At 59.4% G+C, this 19,687-nt stretch overlaps 1 protein-coding gene across 2 annotated transcripts; it reads left to right on the forward strand.

Annotated features, from left to right (window-relative positions):
- The first annotated feature begins 1,014 nt into the window (after nucleotides 1–1,014).
- On the forward strand, nucleotides 1,015–18,266 carry LMNA (lamin A/C). 2 transcript variants are annotated; one of them, XM_077901066.1, is made up of 12 exons: nucleotides 1,015–1,768; nucleotides 11,600–11,756; nucleotides 13,838–13,963; nucleotides 14,192–14,362; nucleotides 14,475–14,600; nucleotides 15,112–15,332; nucleotides 15,430–15,655; nucleotides 16,033–16,140; nucleotides 16,255–16,374; nucleotides 16,763–16,852; nucleotides 17,549–17,818; nucleotides 18,101–18,266. In XM_077901066.1, exons 1-12 carry the CDS (start codon nucleotides 1,413–1,415, stop codon nucleotides 18,125–18,127), a joined length of 1,998 nt encoding a protein of 665 aa, XP_077757192.1. In that variant the 5' UTR covers nucleotides 1,015–1,412; the 3' UTR covers nucleotides 18,128–18,266. The 2 variants fall into 2 exon arrangements, with proteins under 2 accessions (XP_077757192.1, XP_077757193.1); XM_077901067.1 differs by having other exon boundaries at nucleotides 11,600–11,747.
- Nucleotides 18,267–19,687: the final 1,421 nt, after the last annotated feature.

A 19,687-nucleotide genomic window follows, 5' to 3' on the forward strand; every position in this document is an offset into this window, starting at 1 on the left:
AAACCAGAGGAGTCCTTGGTAAGGGCTGAGGATAGAGGCTCCAGAGCCTGGGGTGGGGAAACCTGGGGATCTGGGTGATCCAGTGGCAAAGCAGACCTGGTCAGAGAGGGATGCAGAGATGAGTGCAGGGCTGGCCTTTGCAGCCAGGAAGGTTGTGGGGTCTTTGCTGTCCCAGCCCCCCTAGTACTGCCTTTCTGGTTGAAACCAGGACAGAGACCCACCACTGGCTGTCCAGCCCCTGCCATGCTCCCCCTTCCAGGCCCCTCTGGGAACCACAAGAATCTGGGACCTGGTGTCCTGGCAACGTGATGAATGCACGCACAGCTCTGGTATCTGTTTTAAATTATCCATTAAAATAAGTACAGTCCTGGAAAAAAAAAAATAAGTACAGTCTTGGAGTTGGCAGGGTGGGATAGAAGGAGTAGAAAGGGGAGGAACCAAGGCAGCCTCTTTTTCCAGTTGCTTGAGTCTGAAGGAAGGGGGCAAGGGATGGGGTGAGTGCCTGGGTCCCACTCTTGGCTTTCTGTGGGGGCATGTAGCTTGGCACTTGGGCCTAAGACCCAGTGCTTGGTTTTGAAGGGCGAAGTTGGAACAGAAGACAGGAAAAGAGGGACCTCAAACTTCTGGTCCCTGCCCCAAAACCGAGGGCTAAAGGAACTCAGGACCCAGAAACTCCCTGCAGCCTGGCTCCCCAGGGAGCCCAGGCATTCCTTCCCCACCCCACCCTGGCACACAGAGATGCTGCTTTGAATGGGCTGCCCACATGTGGAGGGGGGCAGGGGTGACTCACTATTACTATGGGAAGGAGAGGGGGAGCCAGCGGTGGAAGGAGAGTGAGTCACCCCGATGGGCACCAGCCTCAGCCCTCCCCCTCCTTTCCTGGATCTGCCGGCCTGGCGCTTTCTCTCTTCCTCCTGCCCTTTGCCCACCCACCCGCACCCTTTGGCTCGGCCTTCTTCTACACAGGAAGGCCCGAGTCCGAGGGGACAAGCGTCGGGGCTGGACCGGGAGCCCGGAGCAGGCGGAATCCAGGAGGGAGAAGCCCCAGGCCCGGCGGGTGCGCAGGGCGGGGTGGAGCCCCACTCAAGCCGCCGCCCCGCGGGGCTCGCCCTTCCCCACCGCCCCCTCGCCTCCCGCTGCGGACGTGCGCGGCCCCTTTAAGAGCGGCGGCCCCTCCTCCCACTCCCTAGACCTATTAGAGCCGCTGCCCCGCGTCGGTGACTCAGAGTGTCCGCGGGAGCGCCGCAGCCACAGCCGCGCACCCAGATCCCGAGGTCCGACAGCGCCCGACCCAGACCCCTCGCCTGCCAGGAGCCCGCCGACAGCCCGCCGGCCCGCGCGCTCCCACCCCGAGCGGTCTCTGCCCTCTCCGGGACCTCTGCCCCGCGGGCAGCCCTGCCACCCTGCCGGCCATGGAGACCCCGTCCCAGCGGCGCGCCACCCGTAGCGGGGCGCAGGCCAGCTCCACCCCGCTGTCGCCCACCCGCATCACCCGGCTGCAGGAGAAGGAGGACCTGCAGGAGCTCAATGACCGCCTGGCGGTCTACATCGACCGTGTGCGCTCTCTGGAGACGGAGAACGCGGGGCTGCGCCTTCGCATCACCGAGTCGGAGGAGGTGGTCAGCCGCGAGGTGTCCGGGATCAAGGCCGCCTACGAGGCCGAGCTCGGGGATGCCCGTAAGACCCTCGACTCGGTGGCCAAGGAGCGCGCCCGCCTGCAGCTGGAGCTGAGCAAAGTGCGGGAGGAGTTCAAGGAGCTCAAAGCGCGGTGAGTGCGCCCAGGTGGTGGCGCGGGGTGGGACCGGAGAGGGTGGGCGGACAGTCGCCCTGGTCCCACAGCAGCCGGCCCATAACTCGGCCTTCCAGTCCCCTCCCTCCCCGGAACTGCCCCAGCGGGTGACTGGCAGTGCCAAGGGAAACTGTCAAGACAGGACCGAGAAGGGAGGGGTCTCTGGGAGAGGGTGGTGGATATAGGGAACGGTGGGGTCATCGGGGCCATGCAAGGACTGATGGTAGGCCCACAGTCTGTCTGGGTGGGGGCTGCCAGCCCTTTGGAGCTGAAGGCAGGGGCCTGGGCAGAGGACGGCTGGCCCTGCTAAGTTCAAGAAATCTGGACACTCAGGACACATTGAAATGGGTGAAATGGTCCTGTTAAAACTTTCTTGGCTGACTTGGCAGTGTGCCAACTTTGCCCAGACTGTCTCTGGACGCATAAGCACCCATGCTGGCGGGCGTTCAGTGGTGCTGGAGAGAGGTTACCAAGGCAGGGACGTGGAGGGGACCTCCTTGGCACAACTCTTTCCAGGATTCTAAGAGTTGGGAAGCTCTCCCTCACTACTTGCAGGTCTGGGACCTTTCCTGGGCTCTGACAGGCCCTCTAAACAGCTTGAGGAGCTCCGCTCCCCCGCAGCTCCCACAGCCCTTGGCCTTCTTGGCCCAGGAATGCAGGAGAGGGAGGGAGACCGAGGGCAGAGGCTCCAGGCTCAGGCTCAGGAAGTTGTGTTATACCCAGGTCTGGTGCACCCCCTTGGCCCTCTGCTTGGTGCCTTGGACATTGGGGGCTGCTTCTCCTGGCCTGTCTGCTTGGGGTGAACCACTTTCATTTCCTGGCCAAATCTGAATAATCTTTGCTGTGGCCCATCCACTCAGCCACTGACGTTTTTTGATCTTCGCCTTATGAAACTGCTGGAATAGGTGACATATTTGAAATCCAGCCGTTGGCCGCTTGAGGCCCCTCCTACCTCACCCATCCCTGCCCCACCCTACCCCACCCTACTTGACTCCACCCTCCTTTCTAAAAAGGCCTCTGGATCCTGGAAGTTCAGGCCCTCTTTTCCTGGCCCCTGAAAATTTGTTTTCCTCTTCTCTGTTACCTCTTTCTCTATGAACACCCAAGCCAGAGAGCACTAGGGTGTTTGAGATCCCTGGGACAGGAGGCCCCGTGGCTTGATGTCCCCTCATTCCCCCCCTTTCAATCTTCTTCTCCAAACTCTTGCTCTCCTGGGAGCCTCTATGTGTCCAGTGAGCTTTCTGCCCTTCACCGGCCAGGCCCCTGGCCCGGTGGGCGTGGGTACCCATCCCCTTGGGAAGAGTAGGTGGAGACAGTACACACAGACAGGCTGACTTTTTGGAGACACCATGGAAGGAGATCACTCCCGTCTTTTTGCAGTAGTGATAGGAACAACTGAGCTAGCAGGACAGACAGGAGGCAAGATGGGGGCGGGGGCAGAGAATCTATGTCAAATTAGTCTGCTCAGTGACCAAATCCCCCCACTGCTGATTCCTGTGACGAGCTTTCTCAGCAGGTCTTTCTTTGGGGAGGACATTGATCGGAAAACGGGATGAGTAGACTCTGCGATCTCTGGCTAGCCCCACCACGCCAGGTTGTCTGTCTCTGCCTCTGGCCCAGTGCAGCTGTCCAGGCCTGGGCCGCCAGGCGGGTATGTGCGCACGTGGGGCAGGGGCGGGGGTGGTGTGTGTGTGGACTGGTTATATTTAGCCATCTGCCTCTTTCTTCCCCTGTGATCCTGGCTGGGGAGGCTGGGCTTCTGGGAGAGGGGGTGGGTCTGCACACCTGGATCTCAGGCTGCTGGGAGGCAGGGTGGAGACAAAGGGGACTTCAACTGGGGTGTGGGTCCCCTTCCGTGTCTCCAGTGGGAGGCCCCAGGATGGGCTGCTGCTTTTTATGTCTGCTGTGCTCAAGGTGAAGCAGAGAAGAGGAAAATGAAGAACTTGGGAAAGGAAGAAAAGCATTGTCGTAACTCCTAGCACTAAAGCCTAGAGAGAAGGTGTCCTCTGGTTTAATGTTTAATTAGAGCTCAGAGTTCAGGGCTGGGCTTCTGGTTGGGATGCAGAACTGTCTATGAGATCCCTGTGGCAATCCCCGGCCCAGCCTGGTACCTTGACTACACCCAGGGCTTTCAGGCGCCCTCTCATTGGGCTGGGTTATAGGCTCCACGCAGAAACCCCCCCCCCCCCCGAAGTACCCATACACACGTTCAGTCTATTCCAGAGTCTGAAGCATCTGGACCCTAAGTGTGAAAACAAGGAGCAGTAAACACCAGGAAAGCCCCACCCCCACCCCCACCCAGGGTCCAGGCTTAGAGCTAGGCCCCATCCCAAGCATGACAGCTGGATGGATGATTCAGATGCTGCCCCCTCCTTTCCACCCTAGTGGCTTTACAAGAGACAGCAGGACATAGGGTGGAGACAGCAGATGTCTTAAAGGGAGGGTTGGGGGCCTGACTGCCTGCATCTTCTCCCCCTCTCCCCACTGCATCCCCGGAGGCTTTCCTGCCTCCTTCCTTAGGACCTCCTTCCTTAGTCAACCCCCCCACAATGGGCAGTGTGCAGCAAGTGGTTCAGAGCCAAGTCTGTTACCAGGCCGCTGTATAGGGCTGAGGTCTGTGCCTTCCCGTGTGGAAGTGGTAGAGGAAAGCTGAGTCAGAAGTGGGGAGATCCTAGACCCACAAAGCAGAAGCTCCTCTTCCCCCCGGACGAACCTGGGTGCTCGATAACTTCCTGTATTGTCGGCCTTGTGCAGCCCCAGTGGGGACCGGCAGGGAAGCGTAGGCCCAGGTTCATCCCAATGCTCACTGGGACAGGAACAGCAAAGGCCAGAGAGGTGCAGAGGCTGGTCCTGTGTCACACAGCAAGAACGTGACAGGTCAGGACTTGAGTACAGGCTTCTGATGTCCAGCTGCGTGCCTGTCCCACTAAGCCTTCCTTTTCCAGCTTAGAGGACAGGTTGGAGGGTCCTAAGGGTGGGGTTGGGTGGCCAAAGCTCATTCCTCAGTCTACTCTGAGACCAGTGGGACCAGTGATGCCTTGGTGGTCTGTTGTCCTGCCAGGATCTGTTGACACCCAGCTTTACCATACCCTGTACCTGGAAAGGCCCAAGACCCTGCCAGGCAGTGGATCATAAGACAGCTCTGGAAGGCTGGGGATTTGGTCTTGAGGCTGCCATGGGCCTTGTAGGACGTGTCTACCTCTGAAGGAGGCTGTGTCCTTTGGCAGAGACATAAGGGGAACAGGGCTGGAGGCCTCTGAGGATACCTGGCCCCCTGTCCTCACCTGAGGGAGCCCCTGGTGTGCTCTCTGCTGCCACCCCCAACCCTGATGTCTACACCCTGATTCCAAGGTAGCTAAGGCATAGCTGAACTCAGGGACTGAGCACTACTTGAGCCAGTAATTCCTGATCAGCCTCCCAACTGCTTTCCCGTGATGAGTGCCCGAGTGCCCATGGCTGGTACTTCCCCTGGCTTCCATTCTGAGACTTACCCTTGCATAGGATATGCCCATCAGCCCCAGTCCTGCCGTCCCTGTCCCCCCTGGGATTCAGTAGTTCAGTGTTAGGGCTGAAGCCAGGGACAGCTGGGGGGACAACTGGTAGCCGATGCCTTCCCCTCCCCCAGCCTCCCTCCCTGGCAGCTCCTGCCTGGGTCCGGCTCAGGGGCCTAGCCCTGGGGTAGTTCGGCCAGCTCCCACCCCCTGGAGCCCCACTGCACTGAAAGTGACTCAGGCCAAGTCCAATATTCTTGGAAATATCTGGAGAGAGGTTGGAGGGTCTCCTAATCCTTAGGTGGTCCACCAGCAGAATGACAGATAGTACGAGTATGGGCCTTCATGTCCTCAGTTCTAGTCTTGGTCCTGCTGCCACATTGCTGTGTGACCTTAGCAAATCACCTTCCTTCTCTGGAGTTTCCTAGCCAAGAAATAAAGGGGTTAGAGCAGAAGATCTCCAGAGATCCCCCAGGTTCCAAAATAGTACAGTGATGCCCAAAGGGAGAAAACAGTCCTCTTAAAATACCAAGCTGTATATGTTCAAATCAAATACACTTAATGTGAATATAATTAATAGCCAATGCTGTTCTCAGTAGAAATATTTCCCACAAACTGGGGTATGAAAAGCATAGACACACTCCCCTATTTCTCAAAGAAATTTTGTGAGAGCAGTTAATTATGATGACATTACCCCCTTGGTTTATGCTTTGTTTTTATTGCTGGTAAGAAAGGGCACTTCGCTGTCATATGTCTCCCTTCAGGACAGCAGCAAGGGCCGTGTTCTCCAGAAGGACACGCTAAGTGCCACGGGCCCCATGTTTGGGTGGCAGGGACACCCCGGGAAAGGCGAACAGCCAACCAGGCTTACACCCATGTTTACAGTCCAAGAGGTGTGGCTGACCTTGGGCCACCCACCCACTCCCCTTCCTGCACCCACTCTGGCCCCACCCCTCCTGAGGCCAGGCTGGGAGGAGGTCTTAGAAGGGGACAGAGTTTGGGAAGGGGGGGCAGGGAGGGGGTGCTCCCTGTCCCTCTGTGGGAAAGGAAGCCAGGATTAATTCTGGCTGGGATCCCAGGCCCCACAGAGGAGCTGAGTCATGGTAGAGGGCAGAGTGGAGAGTGGACAGGAGACCCTGCGCTGGCTTGGTCAGAGAAGGAAAGGCTTGGGGTGGCCTTTCCTTGAGAACTACTGGGGGTGCTCTCGCTGAGTGGCAGCAGGAGGGAGGAGGGCGGGACTATCATGGAGGACAAGTGGAAGGGACAGAACACGTGTGCCTTGAGGGCTGGGTCAGAAAAGCTGGAGACCTTCCTCTCAAGGGGCCCAGTTTCTTTTTTTTTTTTTTTTTTTTTTTTAATTTTTATTTATTTATGATAGTCACAGAGAGAGAGAGAGAGAGAGGCAGAGACACAGGCAGAGGGAGAAGCAGGCTCCATGCACTCCATGCACCGGGAGCCTGATGTGGGATTCGATCCCGGGTCTCCAGGATCGTGCCCTGGGCCAAAGGCAGGCGCCAAACCGCTGCGCCACCCAGGGATCCCAAGGGGCCCAGTTTCTGAGCAGTGGAGAGGATGGGGGTTTCCAAGGCCCCCCTCCTCCTGAAGCTCTGAGCTGGCACCTCTGAGGCCTGGAGGGAGCTTCCAGCTTCCTAGGCTGGAGCTGGAATGCAGTGGGACCAGAACCCCTTAGGTCCTCCCACTTCCTTTGCTGATCTTGGGGTGTGGCTCCCACCCCTTCTTGCTGTCCTGGGGTTAATAAGCATAAGCCAGCAGATGGAGGGTTAATGCATCCTGAAGAAGGGACTTCTGAGTCAGCTTCTTGTGGGGATCCCCTGAATGCCCCTCCCTTTGGCGGGTGGCCTCCCTCCCCTCCTTCCAGGACATCCTATGTCTTCCTAAGCTACCCCCCCCCCCCCCCCCCCCCCCCCCCCGCTCCAGGCCCCTACTTCTTTTGGTCCATCCCCAGGCCTCAGCCCTGCACTGTCTTGACATCTCAGGCGTGGCTTCTAGAGAGCTAGGCCAAGAAGAAGGAAAGTGGAGTTGGCAGGGACCTTGAGAGAGCAGTTGGTTAGGAAGCCGGCTGCCTGTTGTCCAGGACCCCAGGGCCCAGCCCCTGGCTATGGCTCCTCCTGCGTTGTTGTCTGTACAATGCCACGTTGATACACCAAGCAGCTGTGACTCAAATCTGGCCCCCTGCCAGACCCAGCGCCTCTGCCAGGGTTGCGTCTGAACATGTCCACAGGCTTCCCGGCTCTCTTCTCGGCACCAGCTCCTCCACCCCAACCCTCCCTCTGCCTTTGTCTCTGAGGAGGACAGCTGGCTCTGGATGGGGATCTGAGGGCCCGAACCCCAGGCCTATGTGCTGGTGGCATGCCCCAGCAAGGCAGGTGGAAGCAGAGCCTCCACTGTGCTGGGTGCGGGTGAGGGTGTCTGTCCTGAGGGGCCTGCCTGGTGCTCCAGCTGGAAGGTGCTCAGAACCTCAGGGGGCAGGGCTTGGAGAAGGCTCCAGGGCTTCACAGTGCAGGCAAGAACACGCATTCCCCTCGGCTCTTCTCTTGAAGGTCTCTTTGCAGTGAGGGACCGGTCCTCAAGCGCCACATGTCCCTCTCTTCCTACATTCTGCCCTTACCAGAAAGTGGTGGCAGTCCCACAGACCAGCCAAGAAACCAAGTAGTAGTTCCTTCTTGGAGTGGAGAACATCCAAGCCCATGGCTGCGCACGCGGTTGTGGGAGTGTTTGGGTGGTGTCACTCCTAGAACGGGGAAGCAGAGGTGGACACGTCTCCCAGGCTTGCTTTCTGGGTGCTGGGGTGCCACCCTCTGTGCGCCCACCCTCAGCACCCACCACTCCCACCAGCCCTCTTCCTCCCTGCCCAGTGTGCACCATGCCATTTCGGTGCTCTGTTCCTTTCTCCTGTGAGTGTCCTCAGGTGATCCGTGGGGCAAGCCTTCCCTGGTCCAGGCCTTGGTTTCCCCGGCTGTGAAAGTGCAGGGGTGGCCCAGGAAGAGGCCCAACCAGAAGCCTGGAGCCAGGGAACTCCTAGCCTGCCGGCATTCCAGGCACAGACAGGAAAAGCCCCAGACCTGAGTGGACAGTGCATAAGCCACCAGGTGAAAACTACAGGAGAGCATGCTTGGGAGGTGGGGACAGGTCCCCAGGGCAGGTCTGGGGTGGGGCAACCCAGGGGAGTGGACTTGGATGGAGGGTGGGGGAGGATAGACTGCAGGGGAAGAGCTGCCCCAACAAAGGGAGGGGTGGCTACAGGAGCGTCCCTCACTGGCAGAAAGTCAGCTTTGCCCAGGGTCTGGAGTCAGGGGCTAGAGTTGGGAAGGAGAGGGAAGAGCTGTGGCCAAGCTGGAGGGCAGGGACTCCGTGGGGCCCACGCAGCCTGCCCTGCCCTTCCCTGCCACAGGGGGCGCCCTTCCCTGTGGAGCTCAAAGACCCTGATCTCCCCTCCCCTCTTTCCCCTCCTGTCCTGAGGTGGCCCAGCCATGGGGAACTCTGTGTGCCGGTGAGGCTGAGGGGCTGAGACGGGGCAGGAGGGACTGGGAGGGAGCCCCTGCAGGGCTGGGCCTGCTCCCCAGGCCCCTGTGGCCCTCTTCCCCTCCCCCTGCTTCTTGTGAGGATGGCCAAAGGTCTGTCCCCCGGGTGTCTCCCTCAGCCTGTGGAGGAGGAAATGAGGGCGCAAGTTGCCCCTAGCAACAGGCCCCAAACAGGCCTGGGCAGCCTGGCTTCCATATCTGGCGTCCAGGCTGGGCTGAGGAGGGTGACTCAGAGGGCGGGCCAGCACCTGGCTTGATGCCCACCCAGCCCCTCTGCTGCCCCCGAGGCCCGGCCTGCAGTGGCCCTGGAGCCAGCCTTCCCTGTCCCACGGCATCCGTGCGGCAGACCCCCAGCTCCCTGCACCCTGCCCTCCCCTCCCCTCTCTGTCCCCCCTCAATGGGGTCTGCCAGCCGTGGGAAGCGTCAGAAACAGGATGCCCAGCCCTGCTTCCCTCATGAGGCCACTGGGATGCAGCCACTCCCGTGCTTGAGGAACCTGGACATGAGGGCTTGGGCAGGACGTGGGCAAAATGGGGGTCTCCCCTGTGAGTGCTAGAGGATTTCCCAACCCCTACCCGGGTATTGTCTGCCTGAGGATGAGTCATCTGCAGCCCTGTTCCCGCCCTTCTCAGCTCCCGCAGGCCCCAGTCGCCCTGGCACCTGAGGTGATGACCGCCTGGCCAGGGTTGGCTTGGGGTCCCTGCTGGGTCTGAAGACCCCACATGGGGGCCTAGTCCTAGGCCGACAAGCCAAGGGCAGAGGAAGGAGGGGCACTGGGCTCTGCACCACACCACCCCCCAGCCATCTTGGGGTGTGCGTGTGGCTCCCTGGCCACAACTCCTGAGGGCTGAGTCATGAGCCTGTGGGTGATAGTGGCTTCTTCCCCACAGATGGGAGCTCCTCAGCCTCAGTGAGAAAACCACCAGGGCCCTCCCCAGCTCCTCTGTGCTGGCGGTTTCCCTGCTGTGGCCTCCTGGAGGGAAAGGCACGGAGCCCCCATGTTGCTTTGGAGGCTGGGCCAAGGGGCAGGGCCCTTCTGGCCACTCTGCTACTGGTTTGCTACCGGCCCCTGGACGTGACTCTCTGTGCCTCAGTGTCCCTGGTCACATGGTGCTGGCGCCTGTCTATTAGGCCACTACACAGACCAAGTGAGTGAGCACTAACATTCAGAGCAGGGCCCGCTGCATAATTGTGCCATGGGACTGTTGCCATTGAGTGGTTATGGTCACTGTCCTTCTCAACACCACCCCCTCAGGGAGGCTGACAGACCGGGTGCTGACAGGGCAGGGGCGCCATGGCAGGGAGGCCTTCTGCTTCCCCAGCCTGAGGAGGGCAATGCAGGGGAGGGTGGGGTCCCTGGGCCACCACTGCCTCATACTGGCCCTTACTTCCAACCCAGGCCCCTCAGTATCCTGAGTAAGGGAGTTGCTGAGCTGCCCCCCTGTGAGCTCCTTCCAGCCTGCAGGCAGGGGCAGCAGGAAGGGCATAGGCCTCCAGGGCGGAGAGGCCTCTGCGGAGCAGGCCTGACGCCCTGGAGCCGGCCCAAGGAGCCGGTGTCTGCTGTGTGGCTTCACTTTACTGGCGGTTTCTTCTTCATTCCTCCCCTTGCAGCTGGCTCAGCTTCGGAAAAGTTTTGAAGTCATGGAAAGTTGGGGCTGTGCTCCCAGTCAGGGGCTGGGCCGGATGGCAGCCAAAACCTGAGCTGGGTTTTGACTTTATTTTTAGCTTTTCTGGCTGAGACGGAGGAGGGGAGACATCCTCCAGTTCTGGAAGGGCCTCTTTTTTTCGAGGGAGACAGACACTGTTGCGTCAAAGGGCTTGTTCTGAGGTGTGGCCAGTGGCTTGGTGGGGGAGCCCCCTCCATGTCTCCAAGGGGCCTTCCCCTACCCAGCTGGGTATCTTCGTGTCCCCCTTGTGGTGGAGCCCGCTGGAGACCTGGTGACTCCCGTTTGGAAAGTCCTGAGCTGTGGCAAGAGTTTATTTGGCTATTTGGCTAAAGCTCTCCCCGGTTTGAGGAATAGGGAGGCTTGAGGCTGTAGTCTAGATGGACCTGGAGGCTCAGAGTAGGGCTGAGCATTCTCTCAAGTTCTGAGAAGGCCTGGAGGGGGCAGCTGGAACCCCTGTGCTTGGCCTCGGTCAGGGGACCCAGACTGAGTCTGAGAAATGGAAGGGTCGGTACCATACCTGCCTGTCCTCATCACTGAGTTTTAACCACAGAGCCCCCAGTGTGTACAAGGGGCCAGGAGAGCCTCAACCTGAGATGCTAGAGGGATGCATGGACCCCAAGGGCTGGGAGACTGGCTGTCCCGTCCCTGCAGGGAGGGAGGCCTGGTTGAATGGAAGGTAGGCGGAGTCAGGGAAGAGAAGGTTAAGGTCCAGTGTGGGTAGGGGCAAGAGACAAAGGTGGCCCTGTCTCTTTGGGAAGGAATGGGAGGAGAGAGAGGGAAAAGCATTCATCTCCTGGGATTGCGCTTTGCCCTTGGCCCCAGGCACGTTCCTGAGCACTGAGTCATGGGAAGGGTGGAGAAGCAGGAAGGGGGTTTGGGGGATCTTGGGGGAGGTGGGAGGCCAGCCCCAGAGTCAGGCAGATGCAAACAAACCAAGAGCAAGGGTGCCCTCTCCTGGCACTTTGAGGGATGGGCAAGCCAGGCCCCCACAGTGGGGGGTGGAGAGGGCAGAGGAACTCCTGGGACCGAATTGCAGTCTTTCCCTGGGAGTCCTGATCCTCCTTGGAGACACAGACTCCTCTTCAACTCACTCTCTCCTTGCTTCCTTAGCAATACCAAGAAGGAGGGCGACCTGATGGCCGCCCAGGCCCGGCTCAAGGACCTGGAGGCTCTGCTCAACTCCAAGGAGGCTGCCCTGAGCACTGCGCTCAGCGAGAAGCGCACGCTGGAGGGCGAACTCCATGACCTGCGGGGCCAGGTGACCAAGGTGAGGCCTCCCACCAGACCAGTGCAGGCCGCCCTAGTCACCCTTGCAGTCCATTTGGTCTCCTGGTACCTGTCTGTCCTGCCCCATGGACATGGCATCAGAGCCATTCCCCTGCGTGGACACCAGTTCCCCCACCTGCCCTTATCGCATCCCCTCTCTACTCTGATGCATCTGGCATAGTGGATTTAAAATAGTCCACAGCCAGGCACCCAGCCTGTTCAGTCGGTAGAGTTTGGGGTCATGAATTGGAGCCCCATGATGGGCGTAGAGGTTCCGTTAATAAATTTAATAGTCCACAGCGCCTTCCATTGAACTTTACAAGGAAGTGTGCCTGGCCCCAGATCCCTCCTGGTTTGGCCGTCCCATAGGAGAGCTGTGGTCCCTCTGGAAGATAGAGCCTGAAGTTGGGAGTGGATAGTTAATCACATACGGGACACATGTTCTTAATGCTTGGCTGGGATACAGTTGTCTCTGCCTTCAAGGTGCTTTGCTGTCCGTCCTGTCCTTTTGTCTCATGATCCAGGCTCGGGACAGACTCCAAGTGGGGCTGCTCCCACTTCTGCAGCCTCATATGCTCCAAGCAGAGTCAGTTGCTAACTCCTATCATGGGCTCTGTCTCTCTCGAGCCCTGACCCCATAGGGCATGGGACAGACCAGAGATCCCAGCAGGTTGGTGACAAAACCAGGTCTTCCCAGCTGTGCTGGCCAGCCAGGGCTTTCTGAGACCAAAGGCGAGGAAAGGTGCTCTGCTGCTCAAACTTCAGAGACCTTTCTGTGGCAGACCAGGGGATCTCTGTTAATAGTCCAGTGGAGGGATACCAGGGTGGCTCAACAGTTGGGCACCTGCCTTCAGCTCAGGTCATGATCCTGGGACCCAGGATCAAGTCCCACATCAGGCTCCCTGTGAGGAGCCTGCTTCTCCCTATGCCTGTGTCTCTGCCTCTCTCTCAGTCTGTGTCTCTCATGAATAAATAAATAAATCTTTAAAAAAAAAAGTCTAGGGATCCCTGGGTGGCGCAGCGGTTTGGCGCCTGCCTTTGGCCCAGGGCGCGATCCTGGAGACCCAGTATCGAATCCCACATCGGGCTCCCAGTGCATGGAGCCTGCTTCTCCCTCTGCCTGTGTCTCTGCCTCTCTCTCTCTGTGACTATCATAAATAAATAAATAAAAATTAAAAAAAAAAAAAGTCTAGCTGGGCCTTCCCATGCTGGCCCCTCCCATCTCACCACCCCTGGGCCCTGCTGGCTCTGGCAGTGCTGATCCTTCTGAGGACCCCGCAGGGCACAGGATACCTTCACACCTCTGGGCCTTGACACAGGCTCTTCTCCCCACATCCCTAGGTACACTTTGGTTTCTCGCCTCATGTTCCTCTACTTGGAACACACCTCCTTCAGAGCACCTCCCTGTGTTGTGCCAGAGAGGGATGGTGCCACCTTTCTTTTCTGAACCCAGTACCTGCCCAGAGTGGTTTCCATGAGTGAGGAGTCTCCGTGACCTCAGTGACAGCTGAGGCTCCTGTTCCCCGGACCTGTTTGTTTGTTTGTTTGTTTCTTTTTTTTTTTTTTTAATTTTAAAAGATTGTATTTATTTACTCATGAGAGACACACAGAGATAGAGAGAGAGAGAGAGAGAGAGAGAGAGAGAGAGAGGCAGAGACACAAGGCAGAGGGAGAAGCAGGCTCCAGGCAGGGAGCGGAACATGGGACTCCATCCCGGGTCTCCAGGATCGATCACACCCTGGGCCAAAGGTGGCGCTAAACCACTGAGCCACCCGGGCTGCCCTTTTTTTTTTTTTTTTTTAAGATTTTATTTATTCATTCATGAGAGACAGAGAGAGAAAGAGAGAAGCAGAGGGAGAAGCAGGCTCTATGCAAGGATCCCGATGTGGGACTCGATCCCGGGACTCCAGGGTCACGCCCTGGGCTGAAGGCAGGCACCAAACTACTCAGCCACCCAGGGATCCCCATCCAGACCTGTTTCTATGTGCATAAAGGGTTGTGCTAGAAACAGCTGCTCTCAGCTTCCTCAAAGCTCTGGTGTTCCATGGCCCTGCTCCTTGACCTCTGCCCCATTCCTCTCAGCTCGAGGCAGCCCTGGGTGAAGCAAAGAAGCAACTCCAGGATGAGATGCTGCGGCGGGTGGATGCTGAGAACAGGCTGCAGACCCTGAAGGAGGAGCTGGACTTCCAGAAGAACATCTACAGTGAGGTAGGGACTGTGCTCTTGAGGCCAGAGGTGTGGGGCTGGGTCTCAGCCAGGTGCAGGGCTCTCCCGCCCCGCTGCCCTGCACTAGTGGATGGGGCAGGGGGACATGTCCAGTCCCCATGTTAAGGGGGGTGATCCACTCAGCCGTAGGATGGGGCAGGGGGCTTGGCCACCCAGACCTCATCCTCCAAGGACTAGTCCTGACCTTGGCTCTGTCTCCACCCACCCCAGGAGCTGCGTGAGACCAAGCGCCGCCACGAGACCCGGCTGGTGGAGATTGACAATGGTAAGCAGCGTGAGTTTGAAAGCCGGCTGGCGGACGCCCTGCAGGAGCTGCGGGCCCAGCATGAGGACCAGGTGGAGCAATATAAGAAGGAACTGGAGAAGACCTACTCTGCCAAGGTGCTTGGTGCCTCCCCTTGCCCCGGCCCCCAGCAGCCCTGGCCCTGCCCACCCTGGGCGAGGGGTCCCCTCTCAGGCCCCAGCAGCCTTATCCCTGTGTTCTCCCCCAAAGCTGGATAACGCCAGGCAGTCAGCTGAGAGGAACAGCAACCTGGTGGGGGCCGCGCATGAGGAGCTCCAACAGTCCCGCATCCGCATCGACAGCCTCTCGGCCCAACTCAGCCAGCTGCAAAAGCAGGTGTGCCCCTCCCCACCCCTTCCCTCCTGAGCTAAGGGTGAGGCTGGATGTAGTGCAAGTCCCCAGGAGGGAGAGGAGGGGGCAGGTGAGAGGCCAACCATGTCCCAGGACCTTGGAGTGGGGGAGGAGCCTAGGATTCAGTCAGGTAACCTGGCCGTTGTAACAGGACCACTTCCTGTTTGACCTGCATGACCTGTATTCCTCAGAACCTTGCTCTTCCCAGTTGAGAATGGAGGCCTTTCTTACCTTCTGCGTGGCTTGGTGAGTGCTTTTAAAGCACCTGTTCTGACCAGCTGTGCATTTGTGACCAGAGGAAGCAGGTTCCAGCCTCAGTATCAGAGATTTCAGTTAGATTCAGGGAAAGGCTTCCTGGCTGCCAGCCACACCATGAGAGAGCCCCTGGCAGGCTCTGGCTTGGGCAAAAGAGCCTGGGGAGAGTGGTGAGAGGGGCCCACCTTTGGCCCCTCCTCCTGGTCCCTGGGAGCTCACTGAGCCTGGCTCCCTCACCCAGCTGGCAGCCAAGGAGGCAAAGCTGCGGGACCTGGAGGACTCACTAGCCCGTGAGCGTGACACCAGCCGGCGGCTGCTGGCCGATAAGGAAAGGGAGATGGCGGAGATGCGGGCGAGGATGCAGCAGCAGCTGGACGAGTACCAGGAGCTGCTGGACATCAAGTTGGCCCTGGATATGGAGATCCATGCCTACCGCAAGCTCCTGGAGGGCGAGGAGGAAAGGTGGGTCGGGGAGGAGCTGGGGGGGGGTGGTGCTAGCCAGCGCCGCCCATGGCCCATGGCCCACCTTGACAAGGCCCCTCTGTGTCCCCCTTGCCAGGCTGCGACTATCCCCCAGCCCCACCTCGCAGCGCAGCCGTGGCCGCGCCTCCTCCCACTCATCGCAGACGCAGGGCACGGGCAGCATCACCAAGAAGCGCAAACTGGAGTCTTCCGAGAGTCGCAGCAGCAGCTTCTCCCAGCACGCTCGTACCAGCGGGCGCGTGGCTGTGGAGGAGGTGGATGAGGAGGGCAAGTTTGTGCGGCTGCGGAACAAGTCCAGTGAGGTAGGCGCCCCAGGTCCGGGAGGGAGAAAACCCGAAGGGAAAGGATGGCGTTTGGACAGAGGGTGTCCCTCCCAGTGGCAGACCAGGGCCAGTGTGTCCCTCCACACTCAGGGGTGACTCCACGTCTCCCCCCTGGCACTGAGACCGAGCGAGCTGTCCAACCCCTCTGAGTGTCCATGTCCTCACCTGTGGGATGGATGTAAACAACAGTCCCTCGGTCCTTGGGTTGTGGGATATTGAGAGTGTTGAGTGTGCCCAGTAGCGCCTGAGTGTCCATAGACTGCAGTGTTATCCTTGATGGGCCTAGCCCATGAGCGAGATTGGCCTGGGAGACTGAACAAGCCTCCCCCACTGTCCCCTCCCTTCCTTGCTGGCAGGACCAGTCCATGGGCAATTGGCAGATCAAGCGCCAGAATGGAGATGACCCCTTGCTGACCTATCGCTTCCCACCAAAGTTCACCCTGAAGGCTGGGCAGGTGGTGACGGTGAGTGGCAGGAGTCCTCACATGGTACCCTGGGGTGGCCAGAGGTGAGGAGAAGGGATGGGTCCAAGCATGGGCATGCTGAACTGAGCAGCCTTCTCTAAACTGCCTCCCTAGATCTGGGCTGCAGGAGCTGGGGCCACCCATAGTCCCCCTACTGACTTGGTATGGAAGGCGCAGAACACTTGGGGCTGCGGAAACAGTCTGCGCACGGCTCTCATCAACTCCACTGGGGAAGTGAGTATGCTGCAGGCTGGCCTCTGTCTGGACAGGGCTCCCCCTGTGGCCAAACTGGGAGCCAGCAGCACCGAACCCCAGGGAGCTGGTTCCAGGCCACTGTGTCCTGACTCCCTCTGCTGCAACCCCAGGCCCCAAGTGCTCCCCTCACTGGTCATCAAACCCAAAGATGCCTCCCCAATGGGGCATGAGGGGTGGAAGGTAGATAGCAGGGATTGGATCCTTAAAGGCAGGACCACACTCCTACCCGGGAGTCTGACGATGTCCCTCCTTTGCCCCAGTGCTACAGACGGCAGACCACAGGTGGTCAGTGTGAGTGGTGGTACTGTATACCCCTCCCCCAGCTTTCATCCCCTAACCCCTGGGTCTGGGCCCATGTCCCTGGCAGGAGGTGGCCATGCGCAAGCTGGTGCGCTCCGTGACCGTGGTCGAGGACGATGAGGATGAGGATGGAGATGACCTGCTCCATCACCACCATGTGAGTGGCAGCCGCCGCTGAGGCCGAGCCCACACTGGGGCACCCAGCCAGGCCTCCCCTTGCCAAAAATCTTTTCATTAAAGAATGTTTTGGAACTTCATGCGCTGCCCTGGCTTTTCTTCTGTCCTCCCTGTATCTTGAACAGGGAGCCCAGGTGTCTGGGTGCCCTAGGCTGGTAAGGATGGGAGTGGGAACTTCCTGATGCCATGGAGCACTCTCTTTGGAGCAGTGGACAGGGTCTGGATTTGTCTCTTGGAGAGGGGACGGGAGGACAGATGTGGGGCGCCCAGCCCTGCCTCTCCCCCCCATTCCTGTCAGACGCATTTCCTTTCTCATCTCTTCCCCATTTCTGTTGCATGTGCTGTTCTCATTTCTCCTGTCTGTTCCTGCAAGAATGTACCCTTCCCACCTCCCGCGCCCCACTTATTTTGCATGCTTGCTGCTCTACGAGCTTGCTCACTCTCCTCTCCCTCTTCAGCTTTGAGGGTCTGGGACAGAGCCCAGCCACAGCTCCAGTCCCCTTTCCCCAAGTCTTCCTGACCCTCTGCCCTCCCAGGTCATCCCCTCCTCCCGGGGCTGGGGCCCTCCATCTGGGGCCTGGAGCACAGAACCCCGCCGTCCTGCCTGGTGGCGGTGCGAGCAGGAGTACAGAGCCGGGGCTGGGCCATCCCGCCTGAGCCTTGTCTTCCTTCTCAGGGCTCCCACTGCAGCAGCTCGGGGGACCCCGCCGAGTACAACCTGCGCTCGCGCACCGTGCTGTGCGGGACTTGCGGGCAGCCTGCAGACAAGGCTTCCGCCAGCAGCTCGGGAGCCCAGGTGGGCGGATCCATCTCCTCTGGCTCTTCCGCCTCCAGTGTCACAGTCACCCGCAGCTACCGCAGTGTGGGGGGCAGTGGGGGTGGCAGCTTCGGGGACAGCCTGGTCACCCGCTCCTACCTCCTGGGCAGCTCCAGCCCCCGAACCCAGGTGAGTTGTCCCTGTGCCTCTGCACCTGCAAGCAGAGGACCCTGGTCCTTGAGGGTTAGGATGAGGGAGCCCTGTGGGGGGGGGAGGCCTTCTCTCCCGCAACCCGGGGGAGTGGGAGCCTCCTCCCCTCAGCCCAAGGTCCTAGGCAGTCGCTTCTGCATCCTGCCCCTCCTGTCTGAGCCCCAGACTAGAGGGCAGGGGCGGGGCTGGGGGGCTGGGGAGGGCCAGGGGCCTAGCCCTGCTGTTCACATCTCTCCTCCCCCACTCCTATCTCTCTCTCAGAGCCCCCAGAACTGCAGCATCATGTGATCTGGGACCTGCCAGGCCGGGTGAGGGTGGAGGCTGCCTGCCTCCTTTCTGCCTCACGCCCACCCTGCCCACACCGGCCCAGCACCTCATGGGAGGGGCTTGAAGCCAAAGAAAATACCCCTTTGGTTTTTTTCTTCCATGTTTTGTTTTTTTTCTAAGAGAAATTATTTTCTACAGTGGTTTTATACTGAAGGAAAAACACAAGCAAAAAAAAAAAAAAAAGCATCTATGTCAATCTCCCCTGCTTTTGGGAAACTCCACATCTGCCTTAAAACCAAAGAAAGCTTCCTCCAGAAGCCAAGGGAAAGGGATGCTCCTACAGAACCTAGTTTCTGCTTCTCTGCTGCTCCCGTCTGCCACCCCCACCCTGGGGACCCAGTGAACATGGTGCCTGAGAGGCAGCTCTGGAGTCCTCCCAGCCAGCCTCTGAGGGGGGCGTTGGGCCAGCCCCCACCCCCACCCCCCCGCCCCCGTTCTACTACACCTGGCTGAGGCTCCTCTGCCTGCCCCACCCCCACCCCACCCCTGCCCTCAGCCCCGGGGTGACTAGTCCTGCCAGGTACCAGCTATGCTTGCTTTTTCTGTATTTTATTTAGACAAGAGATGGGAATGAGGTGGGAGAGGGGGGAAGAGAGGTTCTTTCAGGCTGCCTCACCTGGAAGCTGGAAGCCTGGGCTCTGCTCAGTCACTGGAGGTCAAGGTCAAGTGGGTGTAGGGTAGAATGGAGAGGGAGGGTAGTAGACAGGGTGGGAGCCGGCTGTGGAAGAGGAAGGTGAGAAGAGGTAGAGGGTGTGTGTCCGTGGTTTTGGCAAACACTAAAGTCCCTGGCCTCCCCATTTCCCATCTGCATTCCCTTTCTCCCCCCAGATCAATACACTAGTTATTTCTATCCCTGGCTGCCTTGGTATCTGTCTTTGTCAGTGGGCGTCACCGTGTGCCCTGAGGGCCAGACACATACACATACAACCCTCACATGCTCACCCTCGTCTTCGTGCACACTGCTGCCCGGCCTCGCCCTTGCTCTGGGGGAGGTTAGCTGAAGCCCCCCACTGCCCGTGCACTTCAGACACATATCCAGGTTTTCTGGTGGCTGATGCAGAGCAACTTGGGCATAAGCAGTGCCTGGTCCTGTGGAAGGCCCTTGGAGAGGTCGATTTCTTCAACCTGCCAGCACCCACCTGAGCCCTGACCACCTTCTCTCCATGGGGCCCTGGGGTCAGCTCTAACTCTGAGGCATAAGACAGGGATGGGAATGCGGCCTGAGGGCAGTGTTGTGTCAGGACCCCGGCAAGTGAGCAGGAAGGACAGTGGAGGGGCTGGCCAGGATAGAAGGAAAGCAGCAGGACTTACCTGCAAGTGAGCAGTTGGTGTCCCTTGCTCGGGGGAAGGGAAACAAACGTGTGGTGACAGAGCAGGAGCCTGGCGGGGGGGGGGGGGGGGGTGTTGAGGGGGTGGTCAGAGGGGTTCCTGAGCTCTGGCAAGCAGTCTGGCTCTGGCCCTTCGTGGATTGCACAGCATCTCCGCCCTCTTCCATTCCACCCTGGTAGTCTTGAGACGTCC

This window comes from Canis aureus, chromosome 6 (assembly GCF_053574225.1).
Source record: "Canis aureus isolate CA01 chromosome 6, VMU_Caureus_v.1.0, whole genome shotgun sequence".
Lineage (NCBI taxonomy): Eukaryota > Metazoa > Chordata > Mammalia > Carnivora > Canidae > Canis > Canis aureus.

Bases quoted from the DNA above. Each gene is read 5' to 3' on its own strand.
- LMNA (XM_077901066.1), top strand. From the start codon at position 1,413: ATGGAGACCCCGTCCCAGCGGCGCGCCACCCGTAGCGGGGCGCAGGCC. The intron at 14,601-15,111 runs GTGTGCCCCTCC...TCCCTCACCCAG, and splicing joins TCAGCCAGCTGCAAAAGCAG to CTGGCAGCCAAGGAGGCAAA. The intron at 15,656-16,032 runs GTAGGCGCCCCA...CCTTGCTGGCAG, and splicing joins TGCGGAACAAGTCCAGTGAG to GACCAGTCCATGGGCAATTG.